This window comes from Mugil cephalus, chromosome 15 (assembly GCF_022458985.1).
Source record: "Mugil cephalus isolate CIBA_MC_2020 chromosome 15, CIBA_Mcephalus_1.1, whole genome shotgun sequence".
Classification (NCBI taxonomy): Eukaryota; Metazoa; Chordata; class Actinopteri; order Mugiliformes; family Mugilidae; genus Mugil; species Mugil cephalus.
Window position 1 is genome coordinate 4765183 of NC_061784.1, and position 23648 is coordinate 4788830.

A 23648-nucleotide genomic window follows, 5' to 3' on the forward strand; every position below is an offset into this window, starting at 1 on the left:
GCTGAGAAAATCCTACACAGAGCATCTTACGCCCACACTCTGATATTGTGTAGCTCTAACTCTGATTCTGCAAGTATAATGGCATAAGAAAATACAGTAAGCAGCTTAATTACCTGCACAAAAATAATGTGCTAATGTCCTAGCATGCCTTAAAACGGCCTACCAGTACAACAGAAGTGTAAGAAACAAACTGTTAACCTATAGTATATACCATAATTGCTTAAGTAATTTTTTATTACATTATCAATAAAAATACCAATGTGCCTGCTGTTGTTTTCCCAAAATGTTCAAATATGTTTCAAGACTACAACAACACTACTTTTAATATTGTAAAATGATAATATCAGAAACAACTACATGTAATTTTCATTTACATCTTATATCTTGCACGACTGAAATGGCAAAAACAATATTGATTACATTTTTTTCTATAAAGGAAGAATTAAATGACAGTCTTACCTGCAGCACTGAGTGCCCCACGGGACTATTTTCTGAAACTTCCGCCTCATACGTGGACTTTTCAAACTTGGGGGAGTTGTCGTTAGCATCGGTCACCACCACTCTCAGCAGAGCACTGCTGTAGCGCTGAGGGTTTCCACCATCCACCGCCTTGATTGTGAGGTCATAAGAATCCTTTAACTCGCGATCTAAATTGCCCAGGACGATGAGTTGCGGGAGCTTCCCTCCTCTGTCGTCGGCCACTTGCAAACCAAACAGGGTCGCTGCATCTGGCCCTGCAGTCAGCGCATAGTCAGCCACCCCATTCCTGTCAGAGTCCCGGTCTGTAGCCAGAGGTATGGAGAACAGTGCCCCCATGATTGTGTTCTCAGGGACGGAGATGGTGAGCACAGAAGAGGGAAATTGCGGGGTGTTGTCATTGATGTCCTGTACTTCAATGCGTCCTTCAATCAGTCGTGGGCTCTGGTTTTGTATCAGATCTGTCACGGACACTTCGAATTCCAGGTAGCAGGGCTTCCCTTTGGCTAGGGAGCGACAGTCTCTGAGGGTCTCTCTGTCTATGGGAATCTCTGTGGTGAAAATGTCTCCCGTCTTTCCATCGACGCGAAGATAAGGGGCACCCACCTCTAGCTTGTAGAGGTGACCAGAGTCTGGAAGTCCCTGGTCTGCTGCCAGGCTACCAATAAGAGTGTTGGGCGGCTGCTCCTCCTGGACCCGGTACAGGATGCTGCCCTCAGCAGAGCCACAGTGCAGCACCACGACCCAAAACAGCACTACTTGTACATTCAGTTCCATTAGTTCATCAGAAGATCTGCCTGCAAAACGACAAAAAGGATCTCTGTCAAAATACTGTAACAACTCACTTCCTCACTGTGGCAAGTTCAATAGGTGGTCACTTTGTGGTTTATTTTAAGGGAGAAACCCACATCAAAACCAAGTGAAAGATTTAGTAATCAGGGAAAAAAACAACGTTGTATTATTGCGCTACATTTTTAAAATGTGTTATTTTTGAGCAATAGGTTACACACAAACCTACAGTGGGCATGGAAGCACAACATAATAATTAGACAGAAACAACAAAGGGAAAAAAGGTCTTTTAAAAAAAAAAAAAAAAAAAAATGCAATCATGACTACATTCCAGCACAGTCTCCTTTCTCTCCCGGTGCTTAAAGAGTTTTAGGTAATATCTCATCTTTAAGGATTCTGTGTTGAAATTAAAGTCGGAGCAAGAAATTGTATCTTGTGATCTTAAATACAAAACAAACTTGAGGGCCAACGTGGATGTTTCGGCAGAGTAATCAAATAAAAATGTATTACAAAACCTCACAGCCTGGGAGACTCATTATTTCAGTATTACACTACTAGACTTTGAGTGGGCTAACAATATAGCTATAAAATAACCTGTGGTATAAACCCTGGCCTCAAGAATGAATCCCCACTAACCTGCCAAGATAGCATCTACTGATAGAGATGAACTGTTTGCTGGGGAGGCTTTTAACGACAAGGGCTTGCATACGTAGGGTCATAACGGCAATTTCTTCCCATGCAGATTATGTAACTTTGCCATTATCATCGTATGCAGCTTTCAACAATGCACAACGCAGAAATTCCAATCCATGCTCCATTGCTACTGGCTAGCTCAAACACTGTAATCATTATGTTTGATTTTGAACCTTTCAACTCTGTAATTATGACCCATTATTTTAGAGTTTCTTTGATCTGTATTCCCTCCAGCTAAGACTTCTAGCTTTTTTTTTTTCATGCTGCGATGATTTCAGACTATAATTATTTCCTGTGTGTGTGTGTGTGTGTGGTGTGTGTACAGTGCTATTGGTAATTGAAATGGGAGCAAACATTGAGGTTAAGTATCAAGGTCCAGTGTTCGGGAAAAATTAATGATGAATGCAATAATTTAAAACTTTAGCTAGCGCGGTGCATCAGTGAGCGTCTGCTTACTAATCATGCTGTGTTCATTTCGGGTGAGAGTAGACTGTTATAGAGTGAGTCTATTGCACTATATTTCTGTTTCTATTAGTGATGCACCACTTCAGTACGGTGATCAATACTGGCTCTTATGAGTCGTGTATTATAACTATGTCTGAGCCCTTACTTTGCAATGGGTAACTCAATTTTGCACAAACCCTCAAAGAAGCGTTCTACTCTTTTAGTTACCAAGAGAAGAGATGTGCGGCTGAAGCAGGATGTTACCTTAAAGATTAAAGAAAAATGTTTCAATTGCTTCAACACGCAATTTTAAAATGAAAAAGAAAATACATAGTAGCCAATTTAATGTGTGCCTACACAAAGATTTTATGGATTATGAAAAGAACAAGCAGAATCAGTGCACCTTTAGTTGGTGTGGGTGATAGCTGATAGAGATATGCATAAATATGAGCAAACAATGTTATCCTGAGCGGAATTAGTACATCGTGCATCTGCTCGCACAATACAGCGTTCCAGGAGAAGAGTAAAGCAAATGTGTATCAAGCGAGACAGCAAAACACAAATATACAGAAATCCAATGGGAAATCCAATTCCTTTTGAATACATTAAAATTGGAAGTGCAGGTTATTGACGCACTAATTGCCCGGTTATCGATGTGTCCCTTTTTACATTTGCAGGGGGAACCTTTGGGCAATGTGGCGTGAACACTGAATCTGCTTTCTGCATGTCCGCGTGTGCAGGGTAATATATATAAAAAAGAAATGCTTCCAAACCATTACCAGTACACACACTGCTAAACACATTTCATATATGTTGAAACAATATCCATTGTGATGGCTGCAAATGTTTCAAATTGCTATCCTTCACTACCTAAAACACAACAGCTTGTGCATAGGTGTCTTAAATGAAGAAATGTAGATGTGCGCATAATCAGATAAAATTGCGCCGCGATTTGAAGAATATAATTATGCTCGTCTTACAAAATGAGACTCCCATCCGAGGTTCCATAAAACGTGCTTTAGCCTACTTGATGAAAGGATCGTGTTTTTTCTCCCCCCATCCCTTTCTTTTAATGTTCGCTGTTGAATTCAAGTTTGCTAAATTATTTTTTACCGAGTGGTCATTTAAAAATGAAACCTATAATTGAATTCACAATGTTTTGTTTAGTTGTAGCTGTCCCCCTGCCATTACGGCCACTTCTAGAACGAATAGGAGTGCTTTGATAGTGACATGATTGTTATGGTTGATGACACTCATGACTTAATGTCTTCCAGTTGGCCTCATGCCTGTCTTCCAGATGGCACCGTGCCTAGCAGCCCAGCGAATTGGTGTTCTCTTTTCTTTGTTTACAGTTACATTAAAATTCATGTGGCCTGTGCAATATGGCCATTGCTCTTTTGACAATTTCTTATCCGTTGGATATTATTGACACGGCTATCACACAAATATTTTATCAACAGCTTGACAGCGTCAAATTTCTTTCCCTCTCCTCAAAGTACTTCAAGGTGCTAGCTGATATTTTTTTCCACCACACTGGAGTACGGGAGACGTCTTGGGCTACTGCGCGTCTCACCAAAGTTCACTACATGAGCGGCAAAACTGATAAATTAGAACTGCTGAACACAACTAGGAGTGACATTTCCTGCATCTCAGCGCTTTTTCCTCTGAAAAACTTGGTTATCATCTGCCATCCCAGATGGTCCGGTAGACCCATAAGACTACAAGCTGATTCAGGCAGATCGCAATTCATAACTCAGCAAAAAATGAAAGGGAGGAGCAGGAGATGAGTTGTTCCACTGTGCTCAAATGCGTTTGTCATATTAGCATCCTGGTCAACTGATCTGAAATGAATTCTCACACGCAACGTTTTGCCTTTGGTAAGCACTGCATCCTACAGTATAAATGCCAACCAAACAAAGAGAACACGACAAATGTTCATGAACTGCGAAGCTGAAAGGGTCTTTTTTTTTTGCCATTAAACCTGTCGACACCCTTGCAATGTGGCAGCGCTGCAGAATTAAACTAATAGCGGAACCTCTGCAGAAACTTTTTTTTTCTGTCCGCCGCACAATCCGTTATAACGAGAAAATCGCACACCTATGATTTTTTGATAGCAGCACCACAGGATAGAGGTTTGACAATACCTACTGTGATACAACTTGTATGAATGCAGTATACACTGTACTTCCTTCACACAGAACTGAACTACCAGGGATATCTGTGCGAGACCTAGAGGGCTCATGCTGTAATGCCTTTAAATGCAGTCTGCTGTAAAAACCCTCCTACTCAAACAGACATACCAACAAACACATTGAGCCAGATACCAAGGAGGGGATTCAGGGCAACACATATTGTGGGGGGGGAGAAAAAAAAAAAAACAGCCAAACATAATCAAGGCATTGGCTGTCTGAGGAGGGAATGTTAACTGCATGAGTAAAACAGCACTCAACACATAGCTGCACGTTGTGATCATGCAATTGTCCAGATGGTTTCAACACGGAGAGAAACTGAAGGCAGTCTGTACCACAGTGTGAAGGTGGGCCTTCAAAGAGAGTCACAGACTGCCTGATGGGTCTGCTATCTGCTATTTGTCTCGTGAAGATGTTTAACTTTGAAAGAAGTAATGCAGCCGAGGCAGAAGCTGCTTGGCAACGGGGTCCAACATCCCCGAGGACATCAGAGCGCGCCTGCCACAAGGCATGGACGCTGCCTGGCCATAGTCCAACTTATTAAGGCCAACAGGGGTGCCAAGTGTAAGTGCAAGACCAGACTATATAGTCAGTGTTTCATGACTCATGCTCATGCACAGCAATCACTCCGCGGACACACAATCGGTCGGAGGAGCTCACCCAAGCATACCCCTTCACCTGCCAACAACCTCTACAGATGAGAGCGGCTCCGGGAGAAGATGGAGAGCATTTTAGATTGATGGCCACTGTGTCATTTGGGAGTCCGTTGTCACTTATGTTCAATTTAAATCTAAAATGTACCACAGAAGTGCGATGATATTTGACTACACCACTGCTTAACCTGTAGGCAAAAAATGCCTCTGAGCAGGCAGTGCGTTTAGAAAGAGGCCAGCAGGATAAATGTTAGATAAGACTGTGTGAAACTGTTAATTCTGTGATCACTTGCATGACTCACTCCGCTACAAATACCCAAATTGTTAGAAAAAAAAAAACTGTAGAGACAATTTTCTTTAATACAGCCATATGGCTTTTTAATAATTAAAGAAGAGTGGATTTGGTTTGCTAGAAAACAACATATGCAAAAGAGGACAAAGCTGCAGTAAGGAATGCTGCATTTACAACCAGACTATTGGATCAGTTGAAAACACTTCAAAAGAAACAGAGGAGACTTGAATTTCAACAATGAATTCACTCGGCTCCAAACAATGTGGCTCCTTTTCTGTTCCCTCGTATCCCTCCCTCACTTCACGGACCTACTAATTTCCTCCTAAATTCCTCCTAGCAACTGCCTTCAATCGTCTACGGACTTGTCACCCCGCCACCAACACCGCTCCCTAAAGGCTCGGTGGCCAGCGCTGGCGCTGCTGCTCTGCTCCTCACAGGGTAGAAGGCGAAAGACTTCACTGGCAGCTAAACATCAGTCAAACTACAAGGTCTGATTGAGTCTCACAAGGAGCCCTCACACAGTGCACCACCCACCTGACCCCATTGTTCAAGAGAAGATTTCAGCTTCTACAGTACGTGTCTACAATCAGCGGCCCAGCCTGTGCCAAGTTGTGCAGTTGTTCCCAAGGAAACAATTCTCTCCCTTAATGAGGCCAGGATGGCTGAACCAAGTCAAAAGAATGACCTCTGAAAAACTGGTACCATCCCGGCTTACATGACAGACCCACTCCTACACCAAGCGGAGAACAATTCTGAAATATCTCCACGGCTGTAGAGGATCCTGTTCATTCACTCGCACTTCCAGACCATCATCTAAAAAACTGTCCCACGTGTGTTTTGCCGAAAACTTTTTGCACCACAGGCAGCTGTCAAGCTGTCTTCAGGGAGGCTGACATTTTGTAAGTGGGAGGATAGGAAGCCATAAGGTTAACTGCTGCATTCGGAGTTTCGCATTTTTCATTCTGAGGACAAACGATTGTACTATGTGTCCATATTAATTTAATCCCAACGGCTGCATGTTTATCAAAGAAAAGAATGAGCGGATCCTGTTAATTTAATCACTGACCAATGTTAACGAGTACTGGAGAAAATATCAGGCAAAATATATAGGAGGACTCCGTTTGACAGAATAGAAACTCTGCTTACACACACATGCATCTGAGTGACATTAACATCATCGAAGCATTCAGTTAAAACATTAAATAATACGTAATATCAATTGTGTATTCCAGCAATTATTTCCTACCAAAATTATTAACATCACCAATTTATGAACAGCACCGTGAGTTTTCAGTGTGTCACACCAATGCGTCTCAGTTTATTTGTTTAGCAAAATTATTTGTTTAATTTTAAAATGTATTAAAGTGGCTACATGGTGCTTCAATATCGGACTTAAAGAAGAGGAAATAAAACTGTACATGACCGTGTGGGTGAGCCACGCGAGCGCTGTCATCGCACCCAAACAAAAACAGGTAGTTAAAAAAAAAAAAAAAAAAAAAAAAATGAAGGAGAGTTTAATTGTGCTGCGGAGCATGTGCACCGGTTCTGGTTGCCATAGAGACAGACTATCCACTGACTGAGTCAACTCAGTGACTGACTGGGTGACATTTGCTCTTTAAGTTGGCCGCTCCACAGGTCCGGCAGAAATGACTCAAGCGCATCATTACAGGGTGTGTAATTATAAAGCACTAATATTTGAAAGGTAACCCCAAACATTAGATTCTATTTTAGACAGCTTTTTTTAACTACTTGCATGTTTTGCAGTGACTGCAGCTGAGATTTTGATCTTGCAGCATCACCATACCACTGCAGGAGCTAAATCTCCACTTGTTACCTGCAACAAATCGAGTTCACAAATTTCTGCTGTAGGATGTGCTCCTCCCCGACTTTGGCAGAGTGTGGAAAGATAACGGATGATTTAATGATTTTCTCAACTGATGTGATTTGATATATTGGCTGACTCTGCGCCTTTAGCTAGTATAACAGGTAAAATCCATTACCCTCCCACCAGCATGATTTATGACAGGTAGTATCACAGCTATGGGTCTCCTTACACAGCTGATCTACCAGCTGAATTTACTGCAAAATGTTGGGATGGACACTTCTACTGGCCACACACCCTGGACGCTGGTAATGAGAAAGCAGTGGCCTTTGGTTGGAAAACGCTTGCTAAGGACATGGGCTCTTGATTTAGCTATATGTAGGCTGAGCCGCACGAAAACACAGATGGAGGTTCAAAAAATAAATAAAAAAATAAAAATAATCCCATTAAATACACTGAGATCAAAGAGTCTGCAGGCAGAAGACACATGAACATACTGACAGGTCATGTCATTTAAAATACGCCTGCATCTGTGACTGAGGGAGCATGGTTAGGTTTCCTCACAGGGCTATTTTACTGCTTTTGTGCTGTTTTGTAAAAGGTTCTCTTTCACTCTAGCTGAAATACCTGCAGCCAATTGATCTGCACACTTTGGCTTCCTTCAGAAACTCAGTCACATGACAGGCTGTATGTTGTTGGACAGTAATAAGAGTAAGGTTGCACACTGTTATAATATAATAGAATGGGCATTTAATTGACAAAGGCGATATAGAGGAATAAAGGAATTTTTTATCGTGTCACAATTTTAGCTGAGACAGATGAAAAAAATGAATTTTATTTTGAAAAAATACCAATAGAAAGACAATCAGTTCCAAAAAGTAGCAGGAAGAAGTAAACACTTTTTTAAATTCCAACCCCTTTTAAGTATTCCTCAGTTTGTACCATCATTTATTCTAACATAGATAGATAGATAGATAGATAGATAGATAGATAGATAGATAGATAGATAGATAGAAAAAAAAGAAAGAATACTTTCATGTCTTAACGCACTGTTCATCAGACAGGGGGGTAATCGGCCTGTTTTGATCTGCTCGGCTCTGACGGCCCTGTAGCCTACAGTATGTGTGGGAACTTCGACCGACATCACTGTGAAGAGCAGACTATTAAAATGTGCCTGGTGGTCGGTGAAGTGGCGAGAAAGAAACAACACCCCAGACTCTCACTGGGGAGCACGGGAGATTACCCATGCGCTGATCAAAGATTTTTGTTTCTTCCCTTCTCCCCCTCTTCCAATTATGAGCATAAATCTCCTTAGAGGGGGGGAAACTGCCGATTAGTTATTAACATGACGGGCTTTACGTCAGAATTATTTGCGCGAAAAAATAAAAAAATAAAAAAATGTTACGAGTAAACAGCGCCGAATAAAGATCCACTAATAAAGGCAATTAGTGTGATGTCTGCAGCTGTATGAAATGAATGGCGAGAGGGGGACGTTACAAATGGATCGCGTTTTCTGCTTCACAGAACCATAATGGTATAATAAAATGCAATTAGCCGATCGCCAGTGCAGATCAGATTGAAGCGCATGCACTCATACTGTCGCTGAAGTGCAATGATATGCAGACTTAATGACTTAATACCATCACTAACGGGGGGCTGGGACTCAGGGATGTGTTTTAATTGCTATGCATCGTCTCATCAATCATGCGGCGGCTCCTCGCTGTGGATGACATATCTGTTGCCTTCCCGTCAACCTGTAACGCCGAACAGCGGCCGCTTTTTTGCCCGTTCCAAACTGCACCAACTTGTTGTATAAACACCTCAGTCGCAGCCTGCGTTAATAGCCTGCGAATATTCTCTAAAGAAACTTCGCTCCCGTCTCCGCGCAAACCCCTTCCAACAGCGGCGACCAAATCAAAGCAACTTTCCCCATTAATTCTGCGGTAATTTTCACTACCTGATCCGGAGACTTGAGCGCTCGTCGCCAATTGCCAGTTTTTCTTCCGCGGCTGATAATGCGTCCACCGGTGCTCCCAGAGGCAGGTGTCTCACCCTCAAACCTCCGTCACAGCGCTGACATCGAAATCACCAAATCCATTCGCGGGGACTCGCAACTTTCCGCATCAAAATTCGGGATCCTACGTCCACCAGGGTCGCCCGGCAGCCCTCGAGCAACAACAGACGCAGCTTTCAGTCCGCGCGGAATATCTTAAGTTCGGGGCAGTTTGCGTTAGATGAGATGACAGGGCTGGGAAATGGAGAGTGTCAATCCACGGGGGACAAACTAGTGCGTGCCATTTTCAGTCCCCAATAACTGATCCCTGCCAAGATATGCACTCGCTGGCTGTCGCATCCCTTTGGTCCAAGTTTCTCCGGCGCTTCCCCCGCTCCGATACAAGTAGCTCAGAGCGCACTCTAAGGACGCACGGGATGTCTAGGCGACTGCAACACACATGGCATTTCTGCAACCTAAAACGGAATAGCTAAGCGGTCCTAAATAAGAAGCCCATCTGAACCATTTCCAGAGAGCAAGTGGTGAGACACAGTGGGTAGGTTAGTTGCTCCCCTCTCTCTCCCTCTCTTTCTCTCTCTCCCCCTCCCTCCCTCTTTCTCTCTCTCTCTCTCCACTCATCAGAGCGTGGGAGGAGGTGGGGCTCCCATCCACCGCAGCACACAGCAACTTCACACTCAACATCACATTATGCCAGAGCTGCCTACCAGGAAATTGTGTGATTCCTACAGTTTAAGAAGATCTCATCAAACTGGGTCACCTCAAAGAGGGAGAGGGGTGAACCCCCATTAAACGAGCCATCAAGAAATCTGCGCCGGCCTTGACCTCAATTTATTAGCGGCGCAGGATAATTCCCGTTTCTTGTTTGCGTAAGCGCACTGATTGGGCTAAATTTGGTGTAACAGGTAGCCCCGACAGTTTACTTGTTGATATGCATTGCATGTAGCAAAAAAGAAAAAAAAAAAGAGTGGCCTAAAATGGAAGCTGTTTGGCCACTATTTATTCATTTGGCGCCACCCTCAGGCGGTTATAATAAGGAGAGCGTGCAACACGGTTCCATGTGTCTGCTCAGGAAATTAAACGGGTTCAGCGTTTTAACACTGATGATGGAGTGATGCGCCTCATCCTCTTATCTGTGAACACAACGTGGAAAGGAAGGCGCTGTTGGTGAGTATTTGTTTAAAGTAGTTGTGTCTGACATCATCTGTTAAAAGTGCAGCAGCGTAATTAAAAAGTAGAAGAAGAAGAGGGGGAAAAAAAACACAATGCTTTCGCTCAAGGCTATAAATCAGCATTGCTCAGCGGGGAGTGAAATCCATCCCACGCCACAGTTACTCTTCCTTTCTTCCCGAACACCGTCGCCTGCGATCATAACTGCTTAAGCATGAAGCAATGGACCGGGAGCAGTGAGTCAAACTCCGGGGTGTGTCACAAAGGAGAGCCTTAAGCAATGTCCTCCGGAGGAAACTTGATTTTCCTATCTGCGCCCAGCCATTCCGAGGCAAGTTTATCAGAGTGCCTCCAGTCTGTGATCCTTTACTCCTCCCCCATCTCTCATTAGCTGCAAACACACAGCTGTTGGGTTACCTCTCCAGGGCTCCCATTAAGGGCTGCCACTCAGGCTTACAGTGTCCCTGAGCCAATCATATTAGAGCTCCCGCCCACGCGCTGCCACCGCTATGCTGCTCTTCAACAACCATACTAATAACATCTAAGTATTTTCACAGGTGGCCCACGAGTCGTCTGAGAAGGGAGACGGCGCAGAGACAGGAGGAGATGTTAGAGGGGCACAAATGAAACACATGTGTGTGCAAATAAAAGCGAGCTAATTACTAAATTGTGCGTTTGAGCCAGTGTTCCAACAGAGTGACCAAGCGAATGAGTCGAATCATTATATTTCATTATAAAGCCTCATTTGTGGGATTTCTTGGCACTTGACACAAATGAAGTTTGATGATTTCTTTTTTTTGTCTCAAGCTGTTGAGCTGTTTCTTTTTTTTTTTTTTTAAATCACAAATTCTAAAAAGGCGTTTGAAATTAATTCCACTTTTAAGGTTCATCAGGTGTGCTTGCATTCATATTCATGTTTTTATGTGAATAAAACCCAAACAGCAGAGGCGAATCAAGGCCGCGAGCGCGGGCCGAAACACTGCTCCACTTGATGTGTTCATTAGTCCGGTCTAAAGAGCGCCAGCCCGTCTGATTCCCACTCACCTTTTCCTGGTGGCCATATTTGGATAAAAGAGAGAGGGGAAAAACGAGGACATGGCGAGGAGGTAATAGGTGCACGAGAAGAAAGGCAGAGAATGCCCTCAAACTCTCTTCAATTCCCCAAAAGGGTCTACCCACTGTGCGGTATCTGGCCAGCTCAGTATCTGTAGCCAGTGCCCTGAATATTACAGCCTCCTACTTTGGCTCATCTCATATTTATTTATTTTTTTTTCTTCTCAAAGCTGACCTAGTCCAGCCAACACATTCAACAAACACCAATTAACAGTTTGGCAAGTTTAATAAAATGTGTTTTTTGAGATCCGTCTCCATTTACACCCATTGATGCTATAAACTTTGAAGCTTGGCGAGTTTGAACAGGCTCCGTGGGCACACGTGCAATGTCAGAATTTTAAGCTCGCGGTTTGTTTGCTGCTGCGGCACACGGCGACACAGCGTGCGAATGTGATCTGTATACATTTACATCTATTCTCTTATCACACACCCCACCTGGTCCGCCCCTCTTCCCTCGATGAACACACACGCAGCTTCTCGGAGAAAAGGCAAACACAGACGCGAATCGACAGCTAAAGCAAGAAAAAGGAGTTCAAAACGCAGTCAGTGGATACTCTGGAGAGAAAGTCCACACTGAATCAAAATGGGCATAAATAAAAAATAAATAAATAAAATGAAATAAAAGACACAGAAACTCTGGTCACATCCCAGGCTCTGACAGATGATTGAAAACCCGCTGTAACATCACGGGGTGTGGCCAGACACGCTACAAAATTCAAGCCCAGCGGCGTCAGCGCAGCACCCGTTTTCTGCCATATGTGATCTGGAGTGGATTTACTCTTTAAATGCCACCGCAGTAAAAATTCATTTCTGCTCAGGGGGAAAACATCCTTTATCTTCCTATTATTTGCCTCCTCTTCTCGCTCTGACACAGACCGGAAGAATACGCTGCATTCAAATCCACTTGTGGAGACGCACCATTTACAGACGGGTCAATGGAAGGATAGAAGGAGCAGCGGGGTGAATGGATCACTTCACCACTCTTCAAGTGCTCAGCCCGGAGACAAAGCCAGTAACAGAGTGAGTGAATGTATACAATAAAAACAAATGTATGTCATTTGTACTACTTCTTCAAATAAAGCTATATATTTTTTTTTTTTATTTTTTTAACTGAAGAATAAAACGATGAATCAACCCCACCACCTCCCACTATAGTGTGTGAAAACAAATTAGCCGGCATGCAGCAGAGGGGTCTAAATAATTAGATGAAAGTAATGGATAAATGGGTATGACAGAAAGCTAAATTGACAGACTGAAGCACTGGTCTAAAAAGCTTAATGCATCAGATAAATGGATAAAAATTGTTCATGATGCTAATGGATAAAATAAACGGTTGAAATGTCCAGCTGCCAAACCAGTTGCAGCTGGCTATGAATGCAAATGCAACCGTAGGAAAAAGCGGTTCGATCCCCCGGAATGTGCCACATGCTGGAGTGTTCCTGAGCAAGACACCGAACCTCTGTGACTGTAAAGCTGGTTGAGCACCAATAGGTAGAAAAGTGCTATATAAAAGACCTTTACCATCACCAGTAGACCGTAGTTTGAATTACCGAGCTAAGATGAGAGAACCTGGCTGCAGACGTCCCAATGTAACGTGACAGAATAATCTCCTGGTCAAACACCGCTTCCCAAAAGTTATAGCTGCCTCCGCAATCCAGAAAAAAAAATCAATTTGATAAAAATAATGATGCAGTTAAGTCGCGTTTCGTCCAGTCAGAGCCTCCTCTGTTACCGAGTCATGACTTTTCATCCTGACTCCTCAACGTCACTCAAGTCGTGGCAGACACACAAATATTCACATGAGGAAAGGAAGCTTTTTGATAGGATGTTTTTCTTCTATTCGAATACAAATAATTTGAAAACTGTTTGTTTGAAATAAGTATTTGTAAGAAAAACATGTTAGGAATGCCATATTCGGGTTCAGCTCCACCCATAATAGACAGGCAGATAGATAGATTTTCTTGAATAAATAAAGCCGCAAGTGTAATATTTACATTTTCATTTGTTTGAGTGGGTTCTTCTTTACCAAAGGGTGCAAAAACAGTTGAGCGGCGCTGCAAATAAATTCAATGTCGGAGTACGTTAGACGAGAAACTGCACAAATCAACACCCCCATCTTTAAAGACAATATTTAATACATAGCATTCATCAGCATGTCTTGAGATTTCATCAGCTATAACAGCATGTTCATAGTAGTAACTCTTTTGTACCCCTCCCCATTTCACAATGATTTCCAAAAGTGTTAATTTCTGCTCGAGCTCCATATTCTGGTGCACAATACTTTCCTAATGACTCAATTCTGCTAGTCTTTTTTTCCCCCCTAAGCTGAGCAAAAGGGTTTCAAAATATCGGATTTTATTTTGGTACCACTGATTCATTACATAACCTTAAACCCCACTTGGTGAGTAGAGTAGGGAGAGAACATTATTTACAGTGTAATGGGTGCACAGCGAGCAGGTTTGGCTTTGTAAACCCTTAATGAATGTGCTGATATATCATTGCAGGGGTCATAAAGCCACTACATAATACAAATCACACTTAAAACTTCACCTGGTAATTTAGATGTTTTTATGTCAATGGAAAAAAAGGAGCTCGGGAGAAAGGAAGGAAAAAAAAGGAAAACAAAAGCCATCATTCTCCGCAGGTTGACGGGATCTAACGACTGCAGTGTGTTAATGGAAAACTGATTTCCTAATGGCAGACTGGCATCTGAAGAGATTTAAAAGAGTTGTTTATTAAGCTGTCAGCACCACATGAACAACTCACCATCATTCCTGACTTCGCTGAGGGTTTGTTTGTGTGTGTGTGTGTGTGTGTGTGTGTGTGTGTGTGTGTGTGTGTGCGCGTGATTGGCAGCTGCAAAGGCTGAACAATTTACCGATAACATTTCTAGCAGCTGTCGATTCGAAGCAAGAACTCGGCCAACAGATGTGCACTGTCGTAGGAAATAAAGAAGAAGATGGTCAGTGGGGTGCTAAGGGCAGCATGCGTAGGAAGTCAAGGGCAGTTCTGGTCATAGGTTAAGGCCATGCTTATTCTTGAACATTTATTCCTTCTGCAGGCCTGACCCTAAACTCACCCTATAGCATCCCACATGCAGTAGAAGAACACGCTGGTATAAATTTCAAGTGCAGTCTCTGCCTCTAGCCCTTATTCAGCGGGGAGCATATAGAGTGAACTTAAATCAAAACAAGAGAGCATTTGGACTTATGTTTGGCCCCATGTGGTTTGGTTAATTAACAGAATGGGCTCTCCAGCAAGAAGAGTATTAAGAGGTGGGAGGATCTGCATCACTCTCCCCTCTTGCAGAAAATGCAATATCTGAATTTTGGGGGGGGGAAACAAGGTGCTCTGGAAACAGCTCTTCACAAAATGGACTTCAAACAAAAAAGCTACGAAGAGATTTCACAAATTAATATTCCAACACTTTAGCGAGTGTGATGAGAATATTGCACTGTAGGGGTAAGTAATCCTGTTACTGTCATGTAAACATGTCTCTATGTCTTATCCTCAGGCTTTCTCATCTTATTTAGTGCATTTATTCTAGGTGCCGTGGAGCAGTGGTTGATGTCTCTTACAGGGGATGGGGGTTTGCGGTGTGTTCAGCCATGCCAGGAGCTACAGCAGTTTGCATTTCTTTTTCTTGCTCATTGTTTATGTTTGCCGCCGGGAGCAGATTACAGATTGCACGTCTGCTAACCCAGAAGGAGAGCATGACAGAGGAAATTAAGCTACTTAGCATTTTGGTCGTGCTTTTTACAAAGATTAAATTATGTAGAAAGTCATAAATAAATGCTATAGATCTGAATGAATTAGCAAATGGTAGCATTCATCCAGTTCTGCCGTCTGAATAGGAGGCCGACTTAGTGAATTGTGTCAAATTCTCCAAACCTATTTTTATGTATATTGTGCCAAACCATTCAGTTGATTGCAGACTACAGACTTTAATGGAAATGGAAAAATTTCAAGGCTTTATCTTCCAGTTCACGTAATTGTAAGATCTCAAAGCTCTCAGCTATGAGATACAGTACCCTCTGTCGTGCCTCGAAAGATAACTGAATGCAAAAAAGGATGGAGGATAAGATAGGGCAAACAGACATGACATGTTGCTTAAGAGATATTTGGTGGGCCAGACCAACACATGGTATTTCAGCATTTAGAGTAAAAAAGTTTGAAAAACAGCCAGAGTGGTGAGATCTGTTGTCACAGAGTCACAGCTGAAGTGTTGGGCAAGCACTGCACACCCACGACTGTGTCGCCACACGAGATACTAACACCGGCATCAAATTTGCTGATGACATGACCATCGTGGGACTGACCTGGCAATGAGGCTCCATACAGGGAGGAGGTCCAGAGGCTAGTGGCCGGGTGTAGTGACAACCACCTCAACCTCAATACCAGGAAGACCAAAGAAATCATCATTGATTTTAGGAGTTTGAGGACAATGCAGTACACAGGTCTAAGCATCAATGGAGAGGTGGTGGAGCGGGTCAGAGACCTCAGGTTCCTTGGTCTACACATCTCAGAGGACTTGGACTGCACTGTGAACACCACTCATATTATTAAAACGGCCCAGAAGCGCTAAGGAAGAACAAACTTCCTCCACCTCTCCTGAAAAACTTTTACTGTTGCACCACAGAAAGCATGGTAACTTACGGATGTATGAGTGTGGTATGCCAGCTGCACCGCGCTGGAAAAAACAGCTGCAAGCGGGTCATCTAGACGGGGCTGAGTGGAGGTGTCGCTGCTTTAGACGGGCACAAATAAATACAAAATACATTTATTTTGTTTATTGTTTACAAGAAATAACAATCAAAACTTAATTCTTGACAGTTTCAGTGTCAGTTCTCAACATTGTCAGTATCACTCATGTGACCACAGAATCTTCTTCCAGTTCCTGACTCTCCAGTTCTTGTCTGCTTAGGCCCAACAACCCTGGGCTAACCTCTGTCATTGATCAGGGGCTTCTTGACAGCCACATGGGACCTTAAGTCATGACCTAAAAATCGACCACGAGAATCTGTATCGTTAGGTGTGTTTCCCCGTTAGGTTCCTTGTTTTAGACATTTTTGTCTCTGAGGAACTTTCAAATGTACTGGCTTATATAGACATGAACCATGGCAACCGAAAAAAGTGTCTTTTAATAAAATCAAACTTCATCAGTGGATCACTGGCACCAAAATCACCCAATACTCAAAGAAATTGCGGTTTAAGACCTAAGAGTGATTTTTAATGCAATATTTCATACATACACTCACTTGCCACTTTATTAGGTACACCCGTTCAATTGCTTGTTAACACAAACGGCCAATCAGCCAATCATATGGCTGTAACTCAGTACATTTAGGCATGTAGAGTTGAGACAACTTGCCGAAGTTCAAACTGAGCATCAGAATGGGAAAGAAAGGGGATTTAAGTGACTTTGAACGTGGTATGGTTGTTGGTGCTAGATGGGCTGGTCTGAGTATTTCAGAAACTGCTGATTTACTGCAATGAGTACTGTAGTGAGCGGCAGTTGTGTGGACAAAAATGACTTGTTGATGTGAGAGGTCAGAGGATAATGGACAGACTGGTTGGAGATGACAGAAAGGCAACAGTAACTCAAATAACCACCCATTACAGCCAAGGAATGCAGAATACCATCTCTGAACACATAACACTTCCAACCTTCAAGAAAATGGGCTACAGCAGCAGAAGACCAAACTGGGTGCCACTCCTGTCAACTAAGAACAGGAAACTGAGCCCACAGTTCACACAGGTTCACCATAATTGGACAAGAGAAGATTGGAAAACATTGCCTGGTTTGATGAGTCTTGATATTCAGCTGCAACATTGTTGTCAGAAACAACACAAAAGCATGGATCAAAGGTTCATTGAGCATGGTTTAAATGCCACAGCCTACCTTAGTATTGTTGCTGACCATGTCCATCCCTTTATGACCACAGTGTACCCATCTACTGACGGCTACTTCCAGCAGGATAATGCACCATGTCACAAAGCTCATATCATCTCAAATTAGTTTCTTGAACATGACAATGAGTTCACTGTACTCCAATGGCCTCCACAGTCACCAGATCTCAATCCAATAGAGCACCTCTGGGATGTGGTGGAACGGAAGATTCACAGCCGACAGCCGACAAACACCTGGCATCAACCTGATACTGGAGATTTCTACCAAAGAAAATTTCGTTGTAACTTGTGTGCAATTAAAGCTCTTAATGTTGCCATGTATTTAAAAAGTTTTGGTTACATACGTAATAATCCCACAATAGAGGCCACCTTCTGCCAAACTTTACAATATGCTTTTTTTTTTTTGTCAGTGCCTACAAAAGGGGTAGAGTTAAATAGCACTAGGGAGAATAGGTTTTTCTTCTGTTTTTCAGACAAAACAATAGGGAAGTTCGAGGGAGAGTGGAATTGGGGAAAGAAACATATTACTGGTCACGCAGCAAAAAGGGCCAGGCATCAGTTTGTGGTTTCACATACCCAACTTCCATTGAAAGTTTTAGACAATTTTATTTGTATTCTGAACACACCATATGAGCTGGGCAGTTCTGGTAATACCAACAATACAAAGGAAGGTGACAGGTTGGTGGTTTAGCCAGTTGTCATGGCTGGATTATTACTTGCACTAAAGCAAAGACCATGTGGGATCAAGTCAGGCAGGATTTCGCAGTAACCTTAATATGAGTCCTGCACAAAAAATGTTGCTGTATTATGCTTATTAAATTATAGAGGTATACCTAAGACCATTATTTTCTGTGAAGCATATCTAATAGACCGTCCCATTGAAGCTTAGGCTCCACTCACTTTGAAGTAAGCGTAATACGAATTATATTGTTTGAACAAAATAGATGTCCTATCATCAAATATAATACAACACTGAAAAGGTTTTTTAAAAGTTAAATGTGTCGCAAAATATGTCTCCGTATTAAACATCACAAAAGGAAATGTGTGTGTTGTTTGCACAGAGAAAGACTCCAGCGGACAAATGAAATGCCTCTGTATGAACTGAACTGTTGTTTTCATTATTTGATGTTGCCAAAATGGGACCTCATTTCAGTGAGTTTAATAATGTTCAAAATCAGATTCAGACCTCTAAAGAAATTTGTGTAACGGCCACAGCAGGAAATCACTTCTTTTCCTTTTTTCAAATTATTAAAGCCTACTCAATGAACATCGTATTTTTAATAAATACGAGGTAAAAGCACTATTTGTCCATGCATAGCATCAAAATGGAAGTATGTGTGTTCGCAGGAGTCAGCTGCTTTAAAGCCATAGCCACATGTTAACCCATTGAGTGGTTTTATGAACACTACATCCTATAATTCCCTTTGCAGATGAAGTGTGAATAAATTATCCATCAACTGCTGAAGCTCACCAACGCAACTTTACGCGAAGGTAGTTTAACAAGCTAAAGGCGAGAGTGTTTCATGTATGTTTTTATAAAGGTTCATCTTGGCCTTTCATGTCACCTACTCATCAGACTATTCTTTACCCAGTATCTTTTTTATTATATTCTGCTATTATGATATACAGTATAGAGTATGGATGACCTTCAGTCAATAAATTCCATACGCTGACTACTGAAAGCAGAATGTTAATTGAAAGTTACCACCAAGTCTGGTTTCATAGTAACAACATAGCAAAGAAAGAGATGGAAAGCAGCGCTGCTTTACTAGACATGGCCATCTTCTTGTTGCGACAGACAGACGTATAGATAGATGCTTTATTCATTCCCAAACTTGGACATTTCTATATACACCATATTTACGGAATTATAAAAATAAGTGAATTAAAATAAGTGAATACATGAGGAAGGAGAAATAATGTATGCAGCTGTCTGGTCATATGATGCTCATGTGCTGCTTAGGATGACCATTTCAAGGTTGTGTCATTTCATTGGGCCTCTATTCAAAGAATTCCTAGGTGACCAGATTCAGGTTTTTCCTTCAGTCTCATTTTTCAGAATGGCTGGCGCTGGGAGCACATATAATATTTACTGTAACTAAAGCTTAATACAGCGAGTTTGCAGCAAGGTGACTTGGTTTAGTTTGTATTTACCTGTTATTTAGCTTTTCAATAGAGACTATACTTAGTGTACCTTCTGCATGTGTGTTCCTGTTATCAGCAGTTTAAGAGTTTCAAGACCAACTAAAGAACACGTGAAACAAATAACTATGTTCTTGTGCCTTATCAGACTTTATACTCACATTTTTTAACCCACTTCAAATACATTTCTCTGTAATAAAAACTGTCTTTATTCATATTCTTTTGTATGTGCCGTTCCCTGTCCCATTCACTCCCAGTGCTGCTTCAGTTGGTGTCTAGACAGAGCACAGTGCAAGGTTTTTAGCAAATAATCATTACTTCCACTTTATGTCGAACACAAGGTTCAAGAGGTGAACGTCTGCAGTTTTCACCTGATGAGACTATTAATTCAGACACTGTCGATGCATTTCAAGCTTCTAAGTCTTATGCACTGCCCCAACGTGCCGTTTCTTTTATCTCTCTATATTCTAATCCCAGCAGAACAAGCAGCATTGTGGCCTAATGCTGCACAACTAAATCGAAGTCACACTTGACGCGTTTATTCTGCTTGTTCCGGGTTATGCTTTGTCACAAACTGGACGGCTGATTTACGACTTAAACCTCGAGCAAAACAGAATGATTTATAAAGTGCTGCCCACAATAACGGTAACCATCTAAAGCAATCCAATTACCTTGCCGTAAAAACCATTTGGTAAAGATGATGCTATTTACTTGTTTAAGAAATGCAATGCTGTAATGGGGTTGGTGCTCCATAAAGCATTTCTGTTGTCTATATAAAGTGGATTTTGTTGGATTACAGATTTAAACCACTACTTAAAGCCGAGGCAAAACTGTGGTTAAGGCAGGTGATTGCATTTTCACTCAGGTCAGTTTATCTTTTCATGAAAAACTACTAAACTACTAAAGAAATTAATTGCATATGTTTCGTTCATATTGACACCATACCTATTATTTCACCAGTGTAAAGAATTAAGTATTTCTTGGACAGCCTTGTGGACCACGGATACCGACATGAGACTAGCAAAAATACTGTATTTGGCATTTAATACACAAAGTCCACATGCGCTTTCCCAAATAGAAGATGAAAAAGGTGTATTTCTGGTGTGACTTCACCTACTACAAAGCTGCGTGGCGAAGGGAAATATAAAAGGTCAAGGCTCCAGCAACACTTCGAGCACAGCTTTATTAGACCAATGCGTTTTAGCCTGTGGCCGCCATCTGTGCCATCAAGAAACACACTGCAAACTACTTTTTTCAGTTCAGAACACTGAATTGTCAAAAGATGGTCAATGCTATTTACTTCTCCTGTCAGTGGTTTTAATGGTGTGGCCAATTGGTGTATGAACCACTGTGACACCTGCAAAGTGGGCTCAGTTACGTGGCATCAGACCATCCAATGGCATATATTCGTACATGCTATATATACCAGTCAAAAGGGACGTAAGAGTGTAGGTTGGGCAAATTGCCAGTGTTTTCAGGTCTATCATTGTACTAGACTGACAACAGAGATGATTGTTCAGTGACGGTCAATGAGTATCTATACACACAATAAAATCCTCCTACTCAGATGACAGAACCACGATCAAGACCATGATTGTGAAAGGTGAAGCAAAATAGATCAAGCATTTTTGATAATCCCATAACTAAACAAAATCTTTTGCATCCTTAAGTCACTAATGGTTATACCACTGTACAATGTATATATGTCATTTTCCTCTTCCCAAAAGCAGCAAGTATGGAAAGAAGAGACACAAATTCAAATTCAACTCTAAAAGAGTTGACCACGCTGGTAATAAGGCAGACAGAAATAATATGATAGCAGGCCTTTAACGGTGTACACCCTCGTAGTCTCAAAGGGCACTGTGGACGGAAAAAACATTCAGCAATTGACATCTCTATAAGAATATCCACTGGCTGAAAATGAAAGAAATGGTTCTTGCTTTATTGTGCATCCAAACATCTTCTTGAAAAATACAGAGGCTACAGGCTGCCAACAGAATGCTTTGGGGAGAAGAGAGAAGGCAAAACATCTGGCCTCCAAATTTTAATTAGCCTTACCACTGGGATTCCTTTCTTTATATGTGCTGGGGTCTTCCCTTTCTTCGGGGATTACTTGACAACAAGATGTGAAATAAAATGATAATAATAATAATAAAAAAAATAAACTGTTCGTTTAATGTAGAATCTAACTGATTTAGGAATGAAAGCTAATTTATAGATCAGAAATCCATTCTAAAAATACCCACATGCTATAATAACTGAAATTGTACAGATTTAAGCGCTACTAAGACTTGGGCTCAGGGTGTTATCCTTATGTCTGAAGCTCAATGTAAACAAGCAAGATTACTTTGACAGTTTATTTGTTTTGAGATTTTATACAGGCAAATTAGACCAGTTCAACTGACATGCAACTGGCTTTGAAAACAAAACAGTCACCCTTATCTATGGAAAACACCCCAGAGTGTCTTTGTATCCCATGGGAAGGACGATTGCTGAGTTACTGCTCTAAATGGGTGCAGATTTTGAAGTTTAATCCTTTTCTCAGTCATCACTACCAGGACTGGTCAGGCTGCCCTTGCCTAAACTTAAGGATACATTTAATATAAAAAGGGAGTCCTTTTGGTAAGTATTACTGTTATTGAAGCGAAACTTCGTAGCTCACCCTCAGCACTGAGGTTATTTTTTCTTCTTCTCAGCAGACATGGAATAACAGAAAAAAAGTAAATGTGTTTCAATAGTATTGGAACCAGGGACGGCTGGTATAAATGGGCTAACAGGGCTAAGCCTTCCCAAGCTAACACAAAAAAAGATGAGAAAAATATTTTTTAAAACAGATTGTTTTTAAGTTTTTTTGTGAAACCAAGGGCAGCAACAAAATCAAAAATTCAAAAGTAAAACACAGAATAGCCCCAGCGCAACCAGTCTGCTTCCATTCATTTAATTATTGTAAATGATTGACAGATGTCATGTTGTGCCCCCGTCATTCACTGATCATTTTGACTGAATTCAATCAGCCCTTAAGCTGCTGGTCATTGGTCAAAAGTGCTGCTGGTGTCAGAGTGAGAGGAGGGAGAAGAAGTTCAGCTGTGACGGCGTTAGCATGAACAAGGTGGATTACTTGCTTTCTAATCCATTTTACTCAATGTCTTTGGAGGTTAAGTTGGAAGTTAAGATATTGGAATCATGTCGGCCAAACGATGTTCAAATAAATCAAAAGGACAAACGGCAAAATCGTTCATTTTGTGCTTCTTCGTTTGAAAGAAAGGACTGGCTAACGGCAAGTATAGCCATGAACTCACTCTTCTGTTTTGCCTGCTTTTAGGAAGAGATGCAGCACGGAAACAAAGAAAATCACATCCTATGAGGATCCTTTGAAAGACCCGGAGTGCAGTGTTAGCTGTCACAGGTTCAGTAAGTAAAGAGTCTCAGTTAAAGCTACACAATTAGAGTTTTTCCATTTTTCATTAATATTTCTCAGTAGTTGCACTTTATTTCACAGATTCTCCACGAAAACACCAACTGAGGGTTAAAAATAGCTGTTACTGAAACATCGTGATTGTCATGTCAGCCTTATGATTAGTGCTTGAAGTGACTGAATTGTTTTAATTAAACAACAACAACATAGCTAAACCTACATATTTTTAGTCTCTTTGAAACTACTTCTCAGTAGCTGGATTTTTTATTTGGTGTTTGTGCATAAAAGCTCTGTTGAGTCTGTTAAAAAAAAGGGCTGAAGCTACTGAAGTGAAGAGTTCTGGTTTGAATTAAAATGCAGCTAATTGAATGTAAAAGGGAATGGTTCCTTCTCTAGCATCTTCACTTTCTGGTTGTTTTGGTTTGTGTGTTTTCATACTGTGCTGTTATATTCTACTGTCTCAGGCTCATACTGCACAATCTTTTCATTCAATTAATTTGAGAAGTTGAACATTTTCTTTGATTTGTG

The 23648-nt window shown here is 41.6% G+C and overlaps 1 protein-coding gene across 1 annotated transcript in view; it reads right to left on the bottom strand.

Annotated features, from left to right (window-relative positions):
* The window catches only part of pcdh1a (protocadherin 1a), an 82874-nt gene extending 72741 nt beyond the window's left edge, over nucleotides 1–10133 (bottom strand). Inside the window, exons 1-2 of the mRNA XM_047607260.1 lie at nucleotides 9317–10133; nucleotides 460–1274 (exon numbers count right to left, since the gene is read on the bottom strand). Of these exons, the coding sequence (XP_047463216.1) occupies nucleotides 460–1254 (795 nt within the window). The 5' untranslated portion in view covers nucleotides 1255–1274; nucleotides 9317–10133. The remainder of the gene's footprint in view (nucleotides 1–459; nucleotides 1275–9316) is intronic.
* Between the last annotated feature and the right edge of the window lie 13515 nt (nucleotides 10134–23648).